The following is a 25,789-nucleotide window of genomic DNA, read 5'->3' on the forward strand; positions in this document are numbered from 1 at the left end:
AGGCTTGCGATGAGACCCTTGTGGTAGGGTCTCGTCTGCCGCAAGCCCTGGAGTGCTTTTAGCTCTATCAGAGCCAAAAGCACTCCCAACTGACATCATTTGTGATGTCAGTGGGGCCGGCCCCAGACGGTAAGCATTCCCATGGGAGCGCCTCCGTCTGGGCAGCAACGCCCCCGGCATGCCCACCAAAGGGGGCGTGCTATCACTCAACATCGACAGCACGCCCCCTTTGTAGCGAGACCCATAGCGACGGCTTGCCCGTCGCTATGTGGGTCTCGCGTATGCGCACGACGGAGCCGGCTCCCTCATGCACATGCGCACTTGGCCAACATCGACCCGCTTGCGAATGCTCAGCGCTCGCGAGCGGGTCTGAATCAGGCCCTCTATTCCTTACCACATGTACACACAGACACACTAAGGTTATTTTTTTGCCAGATGCCATCTAACCTACCAGTATGTTTTTGGATTGCGGTAGGGTACCAAAGTACCCAGGAGAAACCTATGCAATCATATGAAGAACATACAAACTCCACATAGACAGAACATTGATGGCAATCAAAACCAAGTCCCCGGTGTTGTGAAGCAACAAGCCAACCATTTCACCACCATGCTGCCTGATAAGTTGTACTTGCTGTGGAGATGCTAAGCTCCTCATTATGCTACTATGACATCCAATAAATGAGAGTTTCACCTCCAGAAATATACTCCACACAATACAATGTTCTTATTCCATGCAAAACCTCACCTATATTTTAACTATAATTTAAAACAAGGGGTTACACATGCAATACCCTAATAATCTGAATATGGTTATATATGACAGCAAGGAGTTGTCTCCTGCCTGGAATCTCATTAGGCTTAAAGTTATTTGACCAGAACACTTGCAATATGTCTTAAGGTGCATACACACGGTACAATTAAAATGCACGATATGAACGATAACGATATCGATCATATCATTATCATTCATATCGTGCATTTTTTGGTGCCTTCAAACCACCAATGACCTGCGATGCGCGGGTACGCATGGACGATAACGATATCGTCCATCGCCCGTTCATGCAGGCCAACCTGGTCGATATCGACCAGGTTACTATAGGGACCAGGTTACTATAGGGACCAGGTTACTATAGGGACCCGCGATCATTAATCGCGGGTCGTTGGCCATAGTTGGTGGTTTGTTGGTGTACTGGATGATCGATCATACAGCATACCCGGGAGGTCGTTTAGCGATATCGTTATCGCTGATGGTCGTCCCATGTGTATGCACCATTAAGAACCATCACAATTGATGCACCAAAACATAAATCTCTATAATAGCCCAAGGATTGCACACTTATAAAATAAGACTATATAAACATCTACTGTCATTCTCTCTCCATAACAATTTAACCTTTAATTTATATTGCTCAGTCATGAACCATCAATATAATGGCATGGTCCCTTGTTTAAGTACACAGAGCAGAGCATTTTCATAATAAACTAGAGACAATTAATCATGAATGAGTACTTCAATGAAGAGAAACAAAACATAAACAGAAAAATAATCACTAAAATATCAGAAGCACAAATAGAGAAGAAACAAAAATAAGGAGACAAAAAGAACAGATAATAACCATATAAATGCCAATGCAGAATAGGAGACTGGCAATGCAAACAGGGGTCAGGCAGATACAGTATGAAGGGGTAATTAGTCCCGCAGCACACCTATGAGCTAGGCAGTAAAGTGGATGTGTGCTGCTACATCTGAGAGGTGTGTCATAAACTTGATTTACAAACAAATGTGAATGAGCCCCAAAGCAGTTAGTAAGATCTATTTGGTGATAAAAACACACTAAGGGGTAAATTTACTAAAGTGACAGTTTTTAGCAACCAATCAGATTCTACTTAACATTTAACTAGCACCTTCTAGAAGATAATAGCTAGAATCTGATTGGTTGCAATGGGCAACATCACTTTTAAAACTCACTCAGCAGTTGGGGAAGGTAATGGGGGGTGGCTAGGCAAACGCAGGCGTAGCTGACCGTTTAAACAGCATTGCTTGGATGTGCATAAATTAGCCATATTTCGATCTCCTTCACAGCATGAGAGCTCACTGTGTGTCAGGAGAGAAGCTGTTTGAGACAGGTCAGATTTGTGCATATGCTGCCTGGCTGCCCGATCTGCATCGATGTTACCAATGCTTATGACGTTGGATGGATATGAGAAGGCAGCAGTGGGCATCCATGTGCTCAGGTAAGCTTTGAAAACATTCGCAGCTACATACTGTGCAAAATCGCAGATGCGGTTACATTAGCGTACATCTCTGAATCAAGCCCTATGTCTGACCATAATTGCATTAATACGGCTTTTGTTTCATTGTACTCTCTATATATTATGCTTACTGTATAAGGACAGTCTGATTTGGATGCATAAATATTCTCGTTAAATTCCAGTCTTCTCAATGCATACTTTTTCTTTCTATGAGTATGTAATTTAGGAGGAAGTAGGTATTGCTATTGCTACAATTTCTATGGTAACTCATAAAAGGAGGGGGAGATGGATGTAGCTGCTATTACCAGCGGGGAGCACCCATTCACTGCCACAGTGAATCAGAGTTGGGAAAAAAGCAAAAATAAAAAATAACTTTGCACCTGAACAAACAATTGAGCAGGGCCAGGGGTGCAAATACATTATTTATTTATTTTTTTGCATGCAGGGTAAATACAGGCTGCTGTTGCATGTAGCCCACAAATGTGAGACAGCTTTATTATATTACATTGCAATTTACAGTTCAACTAAGACAAGCCCAGCTCTAAATATCTCTGCACATTTTTTTTGCCTTGATCTCAGTCCTGAATCAGCTCTAGTAGGCAGAGGAACACTGAAAAAATACTATTAGAGCAAGTCTGGGGTTAACAATGGGCCTGATTCAGAGCCGGACGCTCTGACCAGAGCGCTCGCTCTGAATCAGGGCCCACCTCCATAAATATGGAGCGTCCTCCTGGACGCTCGTATAGCTGTGGGTCACCACCCACAGCCTATACGAGCGTACAGGATGATGGTCGCGATGGTCTTGACCATCGCGACCATCGCCAGTGCGAGCAGAAGCCTGCGGTTGAGTTTCTCAACCGCAAGGCCAGGAGTGATTTTGGCTCTATCAGAGCCAAAATCACTCCCACTGACATCACTAGTGATGTCAGTGGGGCCGGCTTCTGACGGTAGACGTTCCCTTGGGAACGCCTCCGTCTGGCAGGCACGCCCCCGGACAGCCGCTCGCGAGTGGGTCTGAATCAGTGTAAAAATTCACATTGCATTTAAAAGTCAGAAGAAATACATGTAGTGGACTAAGGGGCACATTTATCACAAGCCACAGCTCAAATGCAGATGTGATGAGATTAATTCACCCTATATTGCAATGCGATATTTGAATACATCATTCACAACCAGTGCTATTTTTCAGCAGGAACTCTCATTAACTATGACGTAATGTCCTGGGCCAAAATTTATTTTTTATAGAGATGAGCGGGTTCTGATCTAAGAGATCCGAACCCACCCGAACTAAGGGGATCCGAGTCGGATCCAAGCCGGCTCGGATGTTCCCGCCTTACTCGGATCTCTGACATCGAGGCAAAATCATAGAGACGAAATCTCGCGGCTTGCGAGCTTTCGTCTCTATATGTAAGGGCCCCTTTTCACTCCAGCTGTGGAGACTGAACAGGGAGGGTTGGTAGTGTAGGACTGGGAAGAGGTACTGTGCTGTTCTGTCTGCTGTGTCCTGTTCTGTCTGCTGTGACCTGGGCTGGTGCTGCTGATCCATTCTGGGCTGGTGTTGTGTTGTGCTGTCTGCTGTGTCCATCTGGGCTGTTGCTGCTGATCCATCAGGGCTGGTGCTGTGCTGTCTGCTGTGTCCATATGGGCTGTTGCTGATCCATCTGGGCTGGTGCTGTCTGCTGTGCTGTCTCCTGCGTCCATCTGGGCCCAAGTTCTGGACCCAAATAAAGTGTATTTTTTTGTGTAATATATATTTGTCTGTGTGCGTGTTAGGCTTAACCGCACAAAATACAGCAAGTCAGCAATGCAAGCTAGTGCTGCCCGACTCCAGTCATTATCAATCTGTGCTCTGGCTGAGATCAATCTCATCTGAGGGTTGGATTTTCCCCATGCAAATGAGACAATTCACATCCAGAAGGTGACTCTTATGTTTAGCCGTGGTGTCAGTCCCTCTTTTGGCAGAATTTGCACAATCTTGGTCTTGGGGGCGCCATGATGAATCAGACAGATCCTCCAGGGTAAACATCTGATCTGGTGTTGTATTTATTTCTATTAAACATTTGTGCGTGAGTTTAGTCATCTGCCGCTTGTGGTGGAGCTCTTTCTCTGCTTTCTAAATGATCTCCAGAAACAACATAAAACTTAAACCTTAAACTCAAATGATGCATTTAATGCTCTGTTCCGCTTGTTCACATATCTAAGAAGTGGACAGTGGGGACAATGGCAATTTGAAGGCCACTAACTAACTCTGTTTTTTTTTAATGTCCCTGTACAGGTTGGGAAATTCCTTTACAGAACAGAAGGTTTGCAAAGGATTATTTAAGGCAATTGTTTATCTATTTTTGGAAAGCACACTTTCTGTTCCTGGTCCCCTTCTGGGATGAAAAAATCCACTCCCAGGAAGCAGGCATGGGGCTCAAGAAAGAATTCCCAAGAAAGACACAATGCAAGACTTAAACCTTAAATCTGAAATGTTGCATTTAATGCTCTGTTCTGCTTGTTCACATATCTCATATGGTTAAGTGTACAGTGGGAGCAACGGCAATTTGAAGGCCACTAACTAAATCTGTTGTTTGTAATGTCCCTGCACAGGTTGGAAAATGCCTTTACAGAAGGTTTGCAAAGGATTATTTAAGTCAATTGTTTTTTTGGAAGCACTCTGCATGGTCCCCTTCTGGGATGAAAATCCACTCCTACCCGCAGAAGCAGGCACAGGATTCTCAAGAAAGACACAACGTAAGGCATTAAATCAGGGGTAGCCAGCCTCGGTCCTCAAGAGCTCATTTTCCAGACGACCTAGCTTGTGCAAAGGTGTATTCATTACTCACCAAAACATTTAGAAATATCCACAGGTGGAGTTAATTATTATAGTTTTGATTCTGTGAGGAGATCTGGAAAACATGCACTGTTGGTAGCTCTTGAGGACCAGGGTAGGCTATCCCTGCCCTTAAATCATAGATCTTACGCTTGTCCACATATCTGTGCTGGTTAATTGGCACTTTGAGGCCACTCACTAACTATGTTTTTTGTTTATGTCCCTGTACAGGTTGGGAAATGCCTTTATAGAAGGTTTGAAAAGCATTATTTAAGTCAATTGTTTAATTTTTTTGGAAAGCACTCTTCCTGGTTCCCCTTCTGGGATGAGAAAATCAACTCCCAGCAGCAGTAGCCATGCTCAAGGATTCATCTGTGGCAAGGAATTATGTAAATGTACTGTATCACATTTTTTTATGTAAATTCCTCCTCCCCTCCCCTTCTCCCTCATAAATTTTCTTTGGAATCAAAAAACAAAATTAAATTTACTACCAATCAACCCTTCCTGTCCCTGCCCTACCTTCAACTACATACATACTTCAACTCCCTCAGGCCTCTCTTGAATAATAAAAGTGTTTCCTGATGTGCCATGTTTGAAGTTGAACTGCCATGTGTTTGTGCTGCCCACTGCTGCAGCTTAGCTTAGTCAGCCAGCTATCTTGGTGCAAAATTTGGGCCTAAATTAGATGAACAAATTTATATTGTGAGCTGTGAGGTGGTCAAAATTGACTGGAAACGAGTGGAAATAAATGTTTTTGAGGTTATTAATACTGTAGGAACAAAAAAAGGCCCATTTTATGTGATTTTAGATGTTTTTTTATTTTTTAAGAAAAAATCCAGATCCAAAACCAAAACACGAAAACAAAACATGGAAGTGAGGTTTTGGCAAAACCAATCCAGATCCAAAACCAGGGGAGATCCAGATCCAAAACCAAAACACGGGGGTCGGCGCACATCTCTAATTTTTTATAAGCTAAGTTTTGTTTTTTAGTCCATTTTGAGTGCCTTCTTTTCTAAATACTATATATATGTATATATAATATAGAAAATATATATACAATTGGTTTTTCTATAGATCCATCCCCAGTAGCTCCACCCACAGTTCCCGAACCTATTTTTCCAGAAAAATAGCCCTGATCACAAGCAGTGTCAGAGCAGGGACAGAGTGTGATGGCGCATGCGCAGCCTGCTAACTCCTCCCCCCACGCATGTTCGCAAGGGACCGGTTCGCATTTCCTATAACAAGTATGGTAAATATGATCTGCTTACAAAAATAATGCAAATTTAAGCGCTTAGAGTTGCGTTTAAGTAAACCGTTCCAAAAGCCCTTTAATACATTTAAGTGATAATAAAATAATGTAAAAAGGGTGTGAAAACACCAATTTTCATATTATTTAGTCAAAATTATGCCTGTAAATTCCTGTAGGGAATTAATATTTCAGGTTTATTCAGTAATAATAAAGCAGGAGGGGATGGGGGGATAAAATTACATTTTTACTCTAGACACCAAAATTTCTAATTATTGTTCTGGGTTACCCCCTTTCTGTGTCCTCTCTCTGTCTCTGTGTCTGCTTCAACAGGCAAGTGGAAAACACTCTTAAGGTTAGTACACATTAGACGATATGTCGCCTGATCCGGCAAATCGGCCCGACATATCATCCACATCGGCAAATTTGTACCCAAGATGGATGACCATGCACACTCCCGCAGTTCGTCCGTCAGGGTCATTCTGTCGACCTGTATGTAGGGACGATGGAATGACCCAGCTGTCGACACGCCAGGCAGGTGAAGAGCCGGTGCCTGACATATCGGATGTTCGGGCGTCACACCGCTGGGTACACACATCGTTAAGTGTGTACCCAGTTTAAGCCAGGGGTGGGCAAAATAAGAGCCGTGAACTGTATGCAGCCCTCCAGGCAATTGGGTCTGTCCCATTGCAAATTCCTCTCACTGGTGGACCCAGAACTGAAGCTAACTCCCCTAAAGGGAAAAACAGGCAGACAATCAGCAGCTTGAGATCTCGCAAAAAGAACTACTCATAATATACAATTTCTACACAGTGGAAGAGGAGAGCTTCTGCTAATATAGTGTGTAGACCAGTGGTTCCCAAATTGGGTGCCACGGGGCACTTGCATGGGTGTCACAGGCTGGTAGTCCAGGACTAAATCAAATTCCACCACCACATAACTGAACCTAAGGATGACATACAGATGTGTCCTCATACATCTAGCCTTAATACACTATGTGGTGTGAGTTAGCCGCCAGGTCCTATGCTACTCGACTTGCACCATAATTTGATATGCTATACTGTGTGAGACTGAATCTGTATACGAATACGAAGCACAATGAACCTTGGAAAGGAAAAAATCTGTGGTTGCTGCATCGTAGCATTTTGTATACAGATCATACTTACCGACTTTTCTGTAGTCCTTTCCCGTAGCAGCCGGAAACGACCTGGTGCTTTCAGCGCCGAGGGGCGGGGCCAGGACATAGCTATCAATAGGCCCCACCCCCTTTACAATAAATCTCCGCTATTTGTGGGTCCGTGAGGAGAGGGTTGGGCTAAATGATGTGATTTGCATCATTAAGCCCCTTCCCCTCCCTATGGACCCTCACATTTCCAGGAAAATCTTCCCATCCTGCCCTCTTCACTAGGAAGTGGGTGTGATGCGGAAGATATGCCTACTCTTCTGGGGGTGTGGGGGGTTACCCGAAAAACACAGATATACAAGTGCTGCATATCAATTAATCAGTGCAGTCTTGTGAAGCGGCTAAGATGCATTTTCGGGCAATAAAAAAGCAAGAGCTGTTTGGCACGGCAGAAGCAATTGTGTATTAGGACGCATCTATATAAGTACAATTTACTAAATTTAATTTTGATGTACTTACTTTCTTATTTTCCTCTCCGGGAGAAACCCCGCCCCCTTGCTGTAAAGTGCCACAAATCCCACATATTTAATTAGGGGCAGGGCCAAATGACACAATTTTTATACAATTGAGTCATTATGCTCTGCCCCTTAGAGACCACCGATCCCAGGGAAAAATCTCCCCATTCTGCCCATTTCACTAGGAAGAGGAGGGATATCAGTGACATGGAAATCAAATATATGAAGTTATCAACAGCAAACATAGGCCCCCATTTATTAACGAGTTTTATCACCAAAACGAGCCCTACATTTCACTGTGTATGATAAATGGTGCTCCAGCCTATCAGCTCCCAACTGTCTTTTTTTAACAGTTGACAGTTGGGAGCCGATTTGCTGGAGCACCATTTATCATACACAGTGACATTTATCACTCGTTTTGGTGTTATAACTCGTTAATAAATGAGGCCCATAATTCTTTTTATCACCTCTGTATTGTTTGCAGTGTGCAACTTGTAAGTGTTCACTGTAATAGTTTATAATATATACTTCTCTCATCTACCAATATTTTTAAAATACTGTAAGCAATGATTCTGTCTCTACGCTTCGATCCACATTTCACTAACACCTACAAACCTCTGCTTAAATAGCTCCCTATCTTTGACATTTACATTCATACAATAAATACCATTATTGCTAAGTATTATAAATACAAAATAATTTGTGTGTGGCCCTCAACAGTTTACTAAATCTTATTGAGTGGCCATCCAGCTGAAATAATTCTCCACCCCTGCTCTAAGCTGTCCAGTAGTACAGTACAAATGCAATTTAAAAAAGTAACAAAATGAGATCTTTATATACAATGTGTGTTTAATAAACTCACAATATTTAAAGAGATATATCCACAATTGAAGATATACTGAATACACATATGTAAAAAATATATACATATGTAAAAAATAAATGCAGATAAATAAATTTTTTTATATATGTCATCCAGGAATACATTTACATTCACATTGAATCTTGAACCTATTTGGTATAAGACTGTCAAGTATGTGTATCTTATAGGTCTAACGTTTGCTCAGAGTGGCCAGGTGATCAACCCCCTTCTTATTTTACGGGACATTCTCAATTCCAAAAGTTTTTAGATGTACTGGTCAGCATTAAATATTACAGCAAATCTCCTATACAGTATACTGTATATGGAATGCAAAGCACTTTTAATTGTGGTGTGCCGCTGGTGTGGCATTCAGGCATTTAAATATCTATCTATCCTGTATATATATCTATCTATCTATATATTGTGGCAGTATCACCAGAGATGGCGATGATTCTGTGTGGGGCAGGAGAGATGCCTGATGTGGTACCTGGGGATGAGCCTCAAGTACTGCATTAAGAAAGCAAAGAGTACAAATGACTATAAAGTGAGAAAAAAATATGAGATATGGTAAGAACTTACCTTTGTTATCTCTATTGCTACGAAGTCCATAGGGTTCCACAGGATACCTTGGGGTATAGGTGATGACGTCAGGCATCGGGCACCATAGAGTTAAGTTTTCAGCCTCCCAGGATGCACTAGGGTCCCCCTCCTATACCCCGCCCCCGAGCCAAGGCATCTCAGTTACGTACCAAGCCATAGGCCGGAGGAGAAGAAGGAAGAGAGAGAAAAAAGATCTGGACACACACAAGAATCACATTCTCACCAAAGGGAGACGGAAAAACCGGTGACCAGAGTAAAGCCCATCTGCAGCACAGGTGCGACAGGGCGGGAGTCCTGTGGAACCCTATGGACTTCGTAGAAATAGAGATAACAAAGGTAAGTTCTTACCATATCTTATATTTTCTACATCAGGGTCCATACGGTATCCACAGGATACCTTGGGGATGTCCCAAAGCAGTATCCTTCAAGGGTGGGGACGCTCCTGTGCTGAAAGGAGAATCTGCCGCCTGAAGGAAGCATCCTGAGAGGCAAAGGTGTCAAACGTGTAATGCCTCACAAAGGTATGGACAGAGGACCACGTGGCAGCCTTGCAGATCTGGACTGCAGAGGCACCACGTCGAGCTGCCCACGAAGGACCCACAGACCTAGTGGAATGAGCCCTCACAGAGGATGGAACCGGAAGGCCTTCATGAAGATAAGCTTCTGAAATTGCCATACGAATCCAACCTGCCAAAGTTTGCTTTGAAGCAGGCCAACCCTTTTTACGGAAGCCATAGAGGACAAACAAGGCGTCCGACTTCCTAAACGAAGAAGTGCGATCAACATAAATCCTTAAGGCCCGAACAATGTCCAAAGTGGCCTCACCCACTGAAAGATCAGGTGAGTTAAAAGCCGGCACAACGATTTCCTCGTTGATATGGAAACGTGAAACAACTTTGGGAAGAAATTCAGGACGAGTGCGCAGCACTGCCCTGTTCCTATGAAAAATCAGGAAAGGGGATCTACAGGAGAGAGCCCCTAAGTCAGAAACACGTCTGGCCGAAGCAATGGCCAGAAGGAAAATTGTTTTAGCTGTCAGCCATTTAAGGTCCACTGAGCCCAGTGGTTCAAACGGCGGTCCCTGGAGAGCCCTCAGGACCACAGCTAAATCCCAAGGCGCCACTGGTGGAACAAAGGGCGGCTGAATTCGAAGAACACCTTGCATAAAGGTGCGCACATCAGGGTTTGCAGCAATTCTACGATGGAACCAGACGGACAGGGCAGACACCTGCACCTTCAGAGAAGCAAGGCGAAGCCCATGGTCTAGTCCCGCCTCTAAGAAAGCTAACACTCTAGACAGACGGAACTCCCGAGGGGCATAACCTCTTGGTCGACACCACTGGAAGATTGTATGCCATACACGATGGTATATCCTTGCAGAAGATGGTTTCCAAGCTCTTAGCATAGTTCATACTACAGAGCTGGAAAACCCCCTGGACCTTAACATGGCCGTCTCAACAGCCACGCCGTCAAAGACAGCTGAGTCAGGTCCGGGTGAAGACAAGGACCCTGTGACAGTAGGTCCGGTCGTAGCGGCAACCGCAGAGGAATGTCCACGGACAGACCCTGAAGGTCTGAGAACCAGTGCCGCCGGGGCCATGCGGGAGCTATCAACAGGAGCGTCCCTCCTTCCTGTTTGAATTTCCGGATTACCCGTGGAAGAAGGGAAAATGAAGGAAAGAGATAAGCAAACCGGAACGTCCACTGGACGGACAGAGCATCCACCAGAGACGCCTTTTCGTCTCTCTTGTTCGAGACACGTACACCAGCAACTTGTTGTTGTGTCATGACGCCATGAGGTTGATCTCTGGAAGACCCCACCTGTCCACCAGAAGTTGAAAGACATCCTGGTACAGAGACCACTCCCCTGGATGAACGTCCTGGCGACTGAGAAAGTCCGCCTCCCAGTTGAGGACTCCCGAGATGAATACTGCTGATATGGCCAGGAGATTGCACTCTGCCTAGACCAGGATGCGGGACACCTCTACGAGTGCCGCCCGACTTCAGGTTCCTCCTTGCCGATTTATGTAGGCCACGGTGGTGGCGTTGTCCGACTGGACCTGCACGGGGTGACCTTGGAGAACCCAATGTGCCTGCTGGAGAGCATTGAAAACTGCGCAGAGTTCCAAGATGTTGATTGGAAGCTCCTTTTGCGCCTGAGTCCATCTGCCCTGGAACAAGTGTGGACCTGTGACAGCTCCCCAGCCCTGAAGGCTGGCGTCCATTGTCAACAGGACCCAGTTCGCCACCCAAAATGGACGACCCTTGTTGAGATGGGTCGTCTGCAACCACCAGGATTTTAGACTCTGAGGCATTCCATTCCATTTGGACAGGATCAATTGCTGCAGAGGTCTGGAGTGAAACTGGGCATATTCCACCATGTCGAATACTGACACCATAGAGCCCAGTAACCTCATCGCCGAATGCAGGGACACACGGCGACTCTGCAAACAACTGCGCACCCTTAACTGTAAGGCAGGGATCTTTTCCCCCGTCACAAAGATCCTTTGCTGTCTGGAGTCCAATAAGGCTCCGAGGTGCAGAATCCTCTGAGACGGGATCAGGGTGGACTTTTGCCAGTTTATTAACCAGCCGTGCCGTTGCAGTACCGCAATCGTCAGATAAAAGTGGCGTAGAAGGAGCTCTGGAGATCCTGCTACCAACAGGTCATCTAGGTACGGCAACATGCGGACTCCCTGCAGCCACAGGAAAGCCACCATAACCTTGGTGAACACTCGTGGTGCTGTCGCCAGGCCAAAAGGTAACGCCCGGACCTGGAAGTGATAGTTGCGGATTGCAAACCTGAGGAACTGTTGATGGCGTAAAAGAATAGGGACATGCAGGTAAGCGTCCTGTATGTCCAACGACACCATGTAATCCCCAGGTTCCAGCGCCAGAATGATGGACCGTAGGATCTCCATCTGAAACCGCGGCACCCGCAAGGACTTGTTGGGCTTTGAGGTTGAGAATCGGACGGTATGACCCATTGGGTTTCTGCACCAAAAATAGATTGGAATAGAAACCCTGGCCCCTCTGGGAGAATGGAACAGGCACTATAACTCCAGCCTGGAGCATAGTGTGCAAAACCTTCCGCAGTTCCATGGCTTTGTTCCGGTCTAATGGAAGACCCGTGGTGAAGAATCGGGATGGAGGCCTGTGCTGAAAGGAGAGGGCATACCCGTGAGAAACCACCTCGTGAACCCAATTGTCTGTCGTGGTTACCGACCAACACTAGGCAAACTGCAGCAGGCGGCATCCCACTTTGGGATCCCCCAAAGGGAGGCCCGGACCATCAGGCCGCAGGTTTGTCATCTGACTTAGGGGCCGGACGTCTGGTACTCCAGGCCTGTTTCCTGGGCTTGGCTGATTTCTTGGGGCCAGCCTGTCGGGGAAAAGACTGTGCTTTAGGCCTACCCTGGGCCCTGTAAGGCTGAAAGGATGACGTAGCCGAGTATGTGACCCCTCTCACTAATACTCGTTAGTATAGTGGGAGAACCACCCTGCAATCACCGCACCGCAAGGGCTTTAGCAGAAGAAGAGCAGGGACAGTGAAATGGCTGACAGTAGAAAGTGAAAGTACAGGCAGCAGACGCTAGCAGACGTCACATACAATGCAAAAGAAATTAATCCCTGGACTATCAGTGCTGTTCCTCAACTACACAGACACAGAGCCTGGTAGGACACAGCGCTGCATACACAGACCTGTTTCAACGAAGGAGAGGTATGCCGGGGGACCCAGACCGCGATGCCACCAATCAGCAGCTTCCAGCAGCGTTCACCATGCTTCTGTAAAGATGGCCACCGAGGAGCAGAGAGGAGGCCGGCCTGGGGGAGGAGCGCTGCCACAGGGCCACTCGGCAGCGCAGAGAGGGCTGTGTGCAGTGGGGGTGGCGCCGGCTGTGTACAGGGAAGGCGCGCTCCCCTGGCATGCAATTAACCCCTGGGACGCCGCAGCGCTACCGCTCAGCTGCGGTCCGCTGTCCCAGGGGGGTAGTGGAAGCGCAGGTTAGTTACCTGGCTCCACACTGCAGCCAGTCCCCAGGGAGCCCCCTGCCTGGGGACTCTGGACCATGTTTCAGCAGGGACCCACCGCGGGACCCTGCTGCCCCCTTGAATCCGGCCATGGTCCAAAACATCTGGGGTCACCGCTAGCTGTGAACCCAGATGCTTACCAGCATCCCCGGATCAGTACCGGCGTTCTGGTACCAGCGGGGTGTAGGGAAGACAGCATGGACGTCAGTAGTGACTGTCCATGCTGTGTTTCCAGATGTGCAGCCACAGCTGCCGCGAAGAAAACTTCAGGAGCTATCCTTAGCCTCCCTCTATACAGGTGCTCCGACTCCGAGCCGGGCACCAACAAAACTGAGATGCCTTGGCTCGGGGGCGGGGTATAGGAGGGGGACCCTAGTGCATCCCGGGAGGCTGAAAACTTAACTCTATGGTGCCCGATGCCTGATGTCATCACCTATACCCCAAGATATCCTGTGGATACCCTATGGACCCTGATGTAGAAAGTGAGGAGGATGATAAACTCTGGAACCTGGAGCATGAGACCCCCAGAGATCACAAGAGTCTGTATGACCGTGGATGAGGAGAGTGAAGAGGGACATCATTATGAAAATGTCTCGTCCCATGTTGCTGAACCCAGGGATTTCAAGCTGGGGAGGGAGATATGTAGCAGTATCACCAGAGAAGGCGCTGGTGAGCAGAAGATTCTGTGTGGAGCAGGAGAGATCCGCCTATACAGGGTAGAAATACTAAGTTTTGCCACACCTATAGTATGCTGTAGTGAGAGAGAGTCAGTCTGCAAGACTCTGCAGTCAGGACAGGCTGGGGCCTGTGTGTCCAGTCCAGGTGGGACTGCAGATGGAGACCAGTATGGGCTGGGAAGCCACTGGTGGCTAGGAAGCCGGGTTCAGACCTCCAGGAGGTAGGGAGAACACTTAAACTCTGAAAGACTGGGCCTGATTCAGAGACGGACGCTCTGAATCAGGGCGTTTTTTGGGGTTTTTTTGAGCGGCCTCCTGGCCGCTCGCATAGCTGTGGGTGACCACCCACAGCTATAGCGAGCGGCCAGGTTGATGGTCGCAATGGTCAAGACCATCGCGACCGTCGGGCTTGCGACGAGACCCTTGTGGTAGGGTCTCGTGGCCGCAAGCCCCAGAGAGCTTCCGGCTCCCTGGGGCTTGCGGAGCACCCGTCGCTAGCCGGGTCTCGCGCATGCGCACAACGGAGCCGGCTCCGTCGTACGCATGCCCAGTGGGCAAACATCGACCCGGTTGCGAGCGCTCGCGACCGGGTGTGAATCAGGCCCAGTGTGTGTTAATCTGCTAGAGGAAGCAGAGTGTGAGACTGCAGGCAGGCCAGGAGCCTGAACGTAAGTAGGCTGGATCCTGCGAGAATACCTGTCAGAAACAGGCCTGGGACTTTAACTCTGAGAGACTGTGGACCTCATTCAGAGTCGGTTGTTACGGCCGCATGGTCGTAAGGTAAAAGGGGCCGGATATGCAAATGAAGCGCTCGCAAGTTGCGTCGTTAAGATGGGATCGTTAGCTGGACGAGCGAGGGGAGGATGCAGCCGTAAGACTAAAAATACGCCCCCTTCTCGTTCCCATTACACGTCATCTCCGGGCATATGAGGATTAATCGAGACCATCGGGAACCATCGGAGCTGGTCGTAGACCTTAAGGTTGACCATACCCTCTCTTAAGCACTACGATCAAGTCAGTGTAAAAACCTCCCATGTCACATTTTCCATGACACTACTTAGTTAATTATGCACTCCCATAAAACGCCGTTTGCATAGTCAGGCACGCCTGCGTTCGGATCTCCACTCCCCCGTTCACAAGCATCTTCCCCTGTTACCACCCACAAACGCCTCATCCTGTCACTCAAACTAACGACCTGGCCAAGTTGAAGGAGAGAGCAATTTCTGATCGTAATAGCTAGTTTGCGCACAAGCATTGCGAATTTTATGCATGCGCAGTTTAGCGAACATCGGTGGCGTACGACCGTGCGGCCGCAATGACCGACTCAGAATGAGGTCCTGTGTTTGCAGATTAGCTGCACAATGATAGTTAGGGGCGAAGAAGTGAGTTAGTTGCCCTAAATTGGGCTAGGCATTTATTATTTTGTAGTATATTCTTAGATGATCTTAAATTTTCACCACAGTACAATGCTGCAATAATATACAGTACCAGTGAACTAATGTAGCTCAATTACCAGTGAATATATTAGTTCCTTTTTAGAAAGAATTGTTTCTCACTATTCATATAAGGAAAACATGTTCCCACGGCCGTTTCAGCCGTTCAAAGGAAACATATTTATATTCTAATTAGTCCAAGTGTCAATCTCAAATCCGAGCAGGGATAAGTATACTTAAAACAATAAAATCCCCCAAAATTCATCTGTTATGGCACATGTCAGTACTATCCCAGGTTCAACCGGGTGAGAGCCGCAGATGAAGGGGAGGCCTGACAGACTAACTGCAATAGACATCGCAGAGCAGTAGTCTAACCAAGAGGCAGCCATGAGCCACAGGTGAGAGCCGTGAGGAGGCAGTCTCGCGGGTGAGGGCTATGACAATATAGCCGCGGGTGGGAGCCGTGACAGTTACGTCCAGGGAACAACTACCATCCCGCTTCTACAACATTCAGGAGTTGAATGGTGCGTACACACTGGGCGATTAAAGTGGACGACTGAACGATAACGATATCGTTATCGTTCAGTCGTCCACTTTATCGTCCATTTTTAACACAAAAAAGATGAACGATGACGACGACGCGCGTTCCCGCGGGTCGTTCGTCATCCTCGTTCATCGGGCTGACATGCAGGCCAACCTGACGACCTCGTCAGGTTGCTGCATGTCAGGGAATGGGGGAGAGAGCCCGGCGCTGAACGATATCGCTAATGATATTGTTCAGCGGCTGTGCTCAATGTCATAAACGACATTGAGCACAGCCTGCCGGGGACACACTAGACGATATCGCTCAGGGAGCATATCGTCTAGTGTGTATGCACCTATAGGTGTTGAACTTGGGATAGTACTGACATCGCTAAAGACATCTGCTGTTTTTCTGCAAAACATCTTTGAGGTCCCTGCAGGTCCGGTAAGCTCTACCCACACACTTGATTACCTGCATATGTGCCATAATAGAGGAATTTTGGGGGATTTTGTAGGAAGATTCTGTTTTAAAGAAATAATTTTTTTATGGTTACTACTTATACTTATCCTTGCTTGGATTGATTGGTATAAACATTTTGAGATTGACACCTGGACTAAATAGAATATAAATACGTTTCTTTTAAATGGCTGAAAGACGATTTTTATTTTTTCTATTTTTTTCTGTGGGAACATGTTTTCCTTATACGAATAGTGAGACACAATTCTTTCTGAAAACTAATATATTCACTGGTGATTTAGCTACATTAGTTCACTGGTATATTATTGCAACATTGTACTGTGATGAAAATTTAGAGATCATCTAAGAATATTGGAAATGTAATTCTCAGCGCAGTGGGACTGACACGTTGTGGGGGTTTTCCAGTCGTATATTGAGCGGTTTGTTGAAAGGTGCTTGTGTCAGAAGCAGCTGCAGTGATTAAAGAGCGCTTCAGAGAGAACCCTATTATATATTTTGTTTATTATTTTGCGTTCATTTGTGTTGCACCCAATGTATGCTGAAAAGTAAAGAACTATTCCATATAGTTACCTGAAAGCTGTGTTGGATCCTGATAAGGACCTAATCACTGCACCACTGACACCCATCTACAGAGCTAATTATCCCTGTCCCTGTGCGGGCATAAAGATTCTATGCAGAAAGCACAGGTCTACGCAAGTTGGATCTGCGAAAAAATGGATTGCAGCAGCTAAATGGAAATAAGGACACTCACTGCACCTGCATGGTGGAATACTCGTCAAGGTGGTGAGTGAAGATCAGTCTGTCATGAAGTGTTGTTTGAACAGAAAAGATGTCTGCATATGGAAAACCATTACGACATATGCAAATGTTTGGGAATTGCTAGCTATGAAATATATATTGTGTCTGAAAAGAAATGTGCTGCCTTGGAATTGTTAAAGGAATATATGTGGTTTATTCTGCTGAATGCTCAGGACTAATGATCTGCTCATTAATCTCAAGGAGTGTCATTCTGTGTCCTGGACTTTTCTTTTGCAATTAAAGGGAAAAAGACTTGTAATATGCTGGTCATTGCAATCAAAGTGTGGTACATGCTGGTAATTGTAGTGCCACATGAAGAAAAATGTTTTGCTGTATTGAAAATACTTTTGAAGGCAAAGTGTGATATAATGAAAACAAAAGCAAGTTATTCCTGTGTATTTTGTGCCAGGAATTATGGGAAATAAAAATAAATATGTTAAAGGCAGAAGGCCTGCTACAAAGGTCCAGTATCAAGCTGGAGAGATGCTAATCCGGGGCTGGAGTGTCTAGTCTGAATGTAAAGAAAGTCTATTACAAGGAAGTGATTTAAAGTTGTTTGAAATCCTTTGTGGTGATTATTTTCAAAATGCTGTGGCTCTGAGTAATGTTCCAGAGAAAGAGACATTTAAATTGTTAAAGCAGAGTAAAATTGTCAGTGTGTATAATAAGGTGCAAGGTCCACTAGGAGAGGACTATATCAGCATAGAAAAATTTGACTCTCTGGATGAAGTTTGGCGTGAAACACTTTTACGCTATTGTCACCAGATAAGTGACTTAGAGGAAAAGTCAACAAAAGAGAAGGTTTTGCATGTACAAATTGAAAAGAGATTACAGAGTGAGTTGTCCTGTTTGAAAATAGCATTTGAGCAGGACAAAATAAAAAGACTTAAAACCTCAAGAAATGTCTGCTAAGTACACAGGACCAGTTGCAAAGATTCCAAATGGAGAGGAATACCTAAAAAACTTCAGTTGCAATGTGTATTAAACGTGCAGAGTCTCAAATAGTTGTACAAAAGTTGAGACTTGTTGAATTTGAAGTTGTGGAGAGCAATCTTCTGCAATCGGAGAGCAGGTTGGAGGGCACCATGGCGAAAATTGCCCAGCTGTTTGCAGCTCAGAAAAAATTCCACATGGTAGTGGGAAATTCAGAAGAGGAAAAGAAGTTGAATAACATTCTGAAGTTGGTTTCTGGACCCAAAATGGTGTCCGATGTATTTGCTGAATCCAGTGTGACAGAAGTACATAAACACAAGCAGCAATTATTACAGGCTGGCACCCAGAGTGATATGCTACCGGTGCAGAGTGTCTTGTGTGATAAGCAGCGGACGAGCTGTGTGATGCTTGAACTAAGATGTTCCAGAAGAATGATGCTTGTCAGCAGCAATTTGACAATGAAGATGTCCCTATTAAATGTACCAGTGTACAAGAAGAGACTGACTTATCAAAGTTGGGACATTCCCTTACAAACTGCCATGTTAAAGTGGATGAGGTACGTTACAGTGACTTTCAGCTTACAGTGATAGTTGAGGATGTGAAGTCCACACAAACAGTTACAGGTCCAGATAACCAAGTTGATTCCAAAGAACTGACAGATACAGATGGTGACTGTAAGACCTGTGAGGCAAAGGTACAGAATGTACAGAAGTCTACAGAGATAGTGATGGCTTCAAAGGATGAGACTCTGCTGTTGCCGTGTATTCAGAGATATGAATATGACTCAATCATACAGTTTTGCAGTGCAAAGCAGAACCTTAAAGAAAGTTAATATTGACAGTCTTGTGAAGAGTAATACTCCTGTATGTGAAACAGAGCCTTCATGCAACCAATATGGCACTTGCAATGCAGCTAAATTTACCTGTGATGAAGTGTTGTTGTCTCAGTACAAAGCTTAGAGCAAGTAAACCTGCTAAACAGTATTTGAAAATAAAGACCTCTGTGGAGAGTGAACTTCAACTGGTGCTGGTGGAACATGTGGAAGTTCATCATATTTTCAAAGCTCTAAAAGCGGATACTCAAGAAAATGCAAGTGATATATGCCCTATTGAAGTGGCAGATAGTCATCACAGCCTTGAGATAAAGTTTGTGTATCAATGGAGCAAAGATTCAAGTATTTTATGTGGAGAGTCCGGAATCTGGGGGTGGAAGTGCCAGTACATGCTCTGATGACATACAGCTTGAAAACTGTGATGCTAGTGACTATCAGGATGAGGGTGGCACTTGAAAGAAAATGATTTGCCGGTGAAGTATGCCAATAGCCAATATTGTGCTTCAAGGCTGAAGATTAAAGATGTGACAAACAGAAGTTGGTCAAAAGGTGTGCCGTTAAGAGGTTTAAGCAAGAGAAACCTATATCTGGTGGAAAATAAACAAAGGAAAAGCTGTTCTTTGTATGAACCAGAAGATTCTGAGGAAAATAATTTGCTGGGATTCTGCTGAAGTTGACAAGAGTTAAGATGAATTATGTCACTTTGGGAAGAGTAACTTGATGTGTATTTTATATTATTCATTGGTATCCATACTCTTTTTATGCTTCACCATGAATCTTCTTGAGTGGCTTTGTGGACGTCAAGGACAAAAGAATAAGTCCGATGGTATGAGCACTTGCACTATAATTGTGGTTGAAGTAATTTATTTATTGGATATTGTTTTGTACACGCACTGTGCACTTTATATTTGTTGTGGAATTTTTGCACAACCATAGTGCACTTCATTTGTATTGTGGAATTTCTGCACAAGTTTTGGATATATTATTACACTGGTGCACTTTATAGGCACAAAACCTATGATATTGAAAGGTGAAGGCTTCTGTAAGAATTACACAGAAACAACTTTTTGTTTATTAATGCACTTTATTTTATTTTTTTTTATTGCTGTGGATTGACACATACAAGTATTCCCTCTTTGGAGTCCTTTTGTAAAAGAACAGAATCCGTGTTTAAGTCACGTTTTGGATGTGATTTGGAACTTTTACACTAGATGGCGCTACTGTTTCACACTAACTGAAATATATATATATATATATATATATATATATATATATATAAAATATACATATATATATATATATATACACATATAAACACACACACCACGGGGCCCCGTAGGTCCCCTGCCTTTCACGGGTCCTCCTAGGTCCCCGGCGCTCTCCGCGGTCTCAGCCCCCTCCTCCGCACTCCCCCTCCCCTCGACTTACCTCTGGTGGTTGTGCCCTCCTTCAGCATGTGCTGTGCAGGGCAGGCACACCTCCTGTCCAGGTCGGCTCCATCTCTCCTCACTGACTGATGCTGGGAGGAGGCGGTCACACCTCATCCCAGTATCAGTCAATGAGCAGAGCCGGAGACGACATGGGAGGGCAGATGTGAATGCCTTGCACCGCACACTGCTGGTCTGGCACTGTAGGTGCAGGGGGAGGGCCGGGCTACCTACGGTAGTTACGGCCGTGATATATGCTCTCTGGTTGTCCTGATCGTCCAGCCTATAAGCATTGCAAGAAAAAATGTACATACTGTATGAAAACTGACAGTTTACAAACTCCTTTATAATAAAAGCACAATCTGCACTATATGATATAAACCTGTCATTCTTGCCATATGTACATTTTTCATATTCCACTCATTTGAAATATTAGTAATTGGATTTTTGTCCTGGGAAGAATGGAGTCAATCTTGACTTTAAACTAGAGGCCATAACATATACTGTATACAGTAAATGAGGGAATTTCCTTTAATGCTGACTCAAGAAGGAGAAATACAGTAATTTGAAAGTATATCATTCTTTTTATGATTAATTAAATTTTTCAATAGTGTTTATTGAATCTGGAGACAAATCTCAGAAGTCAGAATTTTCTTCCATTTATCAGTTTTAATTTTATCTCAGATAAATTCTGGAAGTAATATCTCTTTTTCATTAAACCTAATTATAAAAAAAGATATTCCTTTTGGTTGTCTGGGCCTGATTCAGACCCGGTCGCAAGCGCTGAGCGTTCACAACTGGGTCGATGGTGGCCCACAGCGCATGCGCACGACGGAGCCGGCTCCGTCGTGCGCATGCGCGAGACCCGGCTAGCGACGGGCAATCCGTCGCTCCGGGTCTCGCACCAAAGGGGGCGAGCTGTCGATGTTGAGTGACAGCTCGCCCCCTTTGGTGGGCGGGCCGGGGGGGTAGCTGCCCAAACGGAGGTGTTCCCATGAGAACGCCTGCCGTTTGGGGGCGGCCCCACTGACATCACGAGTTATGTCAGTGGAGAGATTCCGGCTCTGTTAGAGCCGAAATCTCTCTGGGGCTTGCGGCCATGAGACCCTACCACAAGGGTCTCATCGCAAGCCCGATGGTCGCGATGGTCTTGACCACTGCGACCATCATCATGGCCACTCGCAATAGCTCTGGGTGGTCACCCACAGCTATGCGAGCGGCCAAGAGGCCGATCCAAAAAAAAAAAAAGCCCGGCCCTGATTCAGAGCGAGCGCTCTGTGAGAGCGACCGGGTCTGAATCAGACCCTCTGTGTATAGTACAATTCTCTTTAACTATCCAGATCTGAATGAATGTTAAATATATTTGAGTCTCATCAATTCCCTACTAGTACTCCAATTGGCTTCCCTCTGTCAAAATAGTTGTTGCTATCCTTAGCAACTGGACAAGAAGGGCACTAGCACTGAAACAAGAATTCAAAACCAAATGTAAGGTTTTGGGTTCAAGTTTTGGAGTATAGCAAAAGGCAATGGGTAATATTTACTAAGAATCGTGTCTTTCCCTGTTTTTTAAATTCAGAGATTTACTAAGCTAAAACCGTGTGCAAAAACATGATTCCGTACTGAAAAAGACATCAAAACATGCAAATAGAAGTCAATAGACCATCAAACCAGCAGTACTTTTCATAGACAGGAATGCAACTCATGTATTTACTTTTTACTAAGTAATCGTATTTAGAAACACAATAGAATACGGAGCAGAATAGAAGAAATCAATGGACCTGCCTGTTAGCTGGGTGTTGTGCCAAAACACTGCACAGATCAGTGTGGTCTGTGGAGTGCTTCTGTGTTAAAGGTATAATAAAGGGTTAAATATTAGGGGAAAAAATGGCATGTTGTCGGTCTAAAAGCATAAACAGCCCTGGGCCTCTAAGCCCGCTATGGTACAGGTGAGTTGGCAGATGTGGGGTTCCACCTATTTCCCTATGACCAGCACCATTACTGGGGTGGTAATGCCCTAGGAGGGAGAAACACAGTGCGGTGTCCCCCTGCCAAAGCATTCACCAACCACAAACTGGTCAGCCCACAACAGGCAATACTCGGAAAGTGAGGATAACAGGGCTCTTCCATGCACCCCTAGTGGCCGAGGGTGCGGGGATAATGGGTTTAAGAGAGAAATAATATTGTTACAGTGAGACTACAGGTCCCAGCAAGCCTGCCCTGCGACACTTGTACAACCACAATTGACAGCAAGCACCTGTACTCCCATTGTGAAGAAAATCTAAAAAAAAGACACACACACATCAAATATTTTAACCCTTTATTACACACTCAAGCAACCTCATGGGAGTCACGCGAAGAGGACAACTCCTCAATCAACGACTATAAGAGGGATTGCCTAAAGAAGGTGTTTGACTGTAGAGTGATAATGTCTAAGCTGAAGACATTGATAAAAATTCTTAGAGGGTGTGGCCATCCCAGACTGAATTTCTGAAAAAGAAGGAAAATTGGCACCCTGAGAAAGGTCATTTTACATATCTGATATCGCCCACCTTCCAGTGAGTAAATGAGTTCCTGGATATGCCTGGGGGGAAATCAGGATTGTTAAAAATCAGTATAGTTGGGGAAGGATGAGGAGCTAGCAGATATTTCCCAAGCCATTTTTTTCAACGTTTTTCCAGCACCAGAAGGCTCAAGGGTCGAGGCCTGATTAGGTTTTTGGAAGGAGACCTCACACCGATATTTTAACTTCATTTTTAACCCTTTCTTTACATTGCACACATAAGCACTGCACAGATCACACTGATCTGTGCAGTATTTCTGAAGAACACACAGCTCACAGGCAGGTCTATTGTTTTACCCATAATACCTATAGTATTGACAGTAGGTGACAGTTTCTTAAGCTGTAACTGTGTTTTCCCTCTTTTGCTATAGTTTACGCAGGGCCTGATGTAGAGATGGTTGCTAATACAGCTGCTGTTGCAATAGTGGCTGCAGAATATGCAAATGCCTTAGCCTTCCTTTTGTGCTCCACGGGACGATGGTATGTACCAGCGGTGAGACACTCACTTTCATGCTGTGTGGTCTGTGCATTTGCGACGGAGATTGTAAACACATCAACAGCGATGCAACATCACCGCATCATTAACATTTGCGGTAGCCTAAGGTCTACTCTAGTTACTCTCTTCAAAACCAACATTACATGACCTCTGAAGCATTGTATTTGCGATTGGGAGTGCAACAGCGAACATTTGAGTTTGTGCATGCATAGTAAGGAATTCCAGGATTTTCTCATGCATGCTCAACTGTGGGAACATCGGAGTAGTGCCCATCTCTGATTCAGGCCCTCATTTCCCTTCTACCTGTTCATCCTCCATATTATGTTATGAAGCTTTACATACAATAATTCACAGTAAAATGTACTTAATATATTATATAATAATCTTTCCTGTGTATTAAATAATGCATTAAAGAACTATATTCTGTAACAGATTATAAAAACTATACACAGCATAATAGCAGAATACAAACAATATTACAGTGAACTATGCAGAGTGCATTTGAATATGTCAGTACCATATTTCAAAGGGAGTAAAGAAAATTGAAAGAGAATTTCCAGGAGCTCAGATCTAAATGGATAAACTGAACAATGACAAATATTAGTTATGTAATTCTACGGTTGAGATGCTGCTCTAGATATGACTTGTGGGAAGTTATTACTACAAACAGATCAAAGGTTAATTACCAAAAATAGGACAAGTAAGACAGACAGACATTAGTAACTATATGTATATTAGTTGAAGATGGGCAGATAATTCACATAAGATATGAGACTACGACAAAAGGTATAGGGAATAGTTTACAGAAGCTGTTTATGCTAAATGAGCCTTAGCAAAGGAAAGGACATGCAGAAGCAAATTAATAAATGAAATGCTAGACACAGTAGTGCAACTCAATGGGTCAATGGGTGAGTACATCATTGTAACATAATAATAATAATAATAATAATAATAATAATAATAATAATAATAATAATAATAATAATAATAATTAATAATAATATTTTTTTTATTCCACAACTCCTGGCAGATGAATAATGGTGCATACACACGGTCAGATTTGTCAGACTTGTGAGATTTGTCAGATGAACGATTTGAACGATTTTTGACTGCATTAAAATGAATGGAATCGTCCAAGTCTGACTGCAAACACATCAGATGTCGGATATCGTTATCTGACAAACGGGAACGCGCATCGTTGATCGTCCATCGTTCAGGCATGTCAGATATGAACGATTTTCCTTCAGATATGAACGACTGAACGATTTTTTAATCGTTATCGTTCATATCTGAAGGAAAAATCTGACCGTGTGTATGCACCATAACTCTTCCAGATACAAAAACACTACATAACTTCTAAGCTGGCCATCATTTTTGTATAATAGAAAAATAAAAATATATGAAGTAATAATGAATAATACAATTTCTATAATAGTTTTGCTTGTAACCCATGGTAATATTACAGATATAACACAATTTGTCATATTTATTATCATCAATCATTGTAGTATTATATAGTACATATGAAGATAAAAAAAAATTATTGATGTAACTTACCCTTTATTGCAGCCAAATATGCACGTAATTCCCTCTGTAGCCGGGTGCCTTCTGCCTGAAAAATATGATTATTATAGAATATAAGGTAGGTTTACAAAGACAAATGTTTTATAAAAAAAAGTAATCAAAAAGACAATTCAATGAAATAATCTTTATATGGTAACATTGTGTTTTTATTATATAAATATTTTTTTCACCACAACACAATGTAAACACAATTTAAGGCTTAATAGCTAGAGTACTGAAACATAGAAATGTATGGGGGCGCTAATGGTTATATGCTCTACAATTACTAGTATAAAAATTCATTTGTAGCTATATACCCATTTTCCACCAAGTTTCCAAGGTCCGACCCATGATTTGGAACACACTTCCAAACCAGATCAGACCCAAGACAGATACTTTTCGCCGGGTTATTCCCAAGTCGGCACCGTTCACACTGCACCTGTGTGCATTGGAATGCTGTAAATGGGACGAGGGTCATCTGACCCATATTACCCATTTGCACTGGCCCTTAACCAAGTTCCTTCCCGTGTCCAACCCTGGTCGGTACTTGAGTTGGATTCCCGAGCCACTGGACTCGGGTTATTTTTTTGTGACCCTTTTCCACTGAGCCGCGACCCGGGTAGA

General features: G+C 44.4%; 1 protein-coding gene across 1 annotated transcript in view; it reads right to left on the minus strand.

Annotated features, from left to right (window-relative positions):
* AMPH (amphiphysin) overlaps nucleotides 1-25,789 on the minus strand; it is a 289,944-nt gene that overhangs the window by 105,458 nt on the left and 158,697 nt on the right. The window contains exon 3 of the mRNA XM_088478141.1: nucleotides 25,160-25,214. Within this exon, the coding sequence (XP_088334267.1) occupies nucleotides 25,160-25,214 (55 nt within the window). The remainder of the gene's footprint in view (nucleotides 1-25,159; nucleotides 25,215-25,789) is intronic.

This window comes from Taudactylus pleione, unplaced genomic scaffold, assembly GCF_031769625.1.
Source record: "Taudactylus pleione unplaced genomic scaffold, aTauple2 ptg000208l, whole genome shotgun sequence".
Classification (NCBI taxonomy): Eukaryota; Metazoa; Chordata; class Amphibia; order Anura; family Myobatrachidae; genus Taudactylus; species Taudactylus pleione.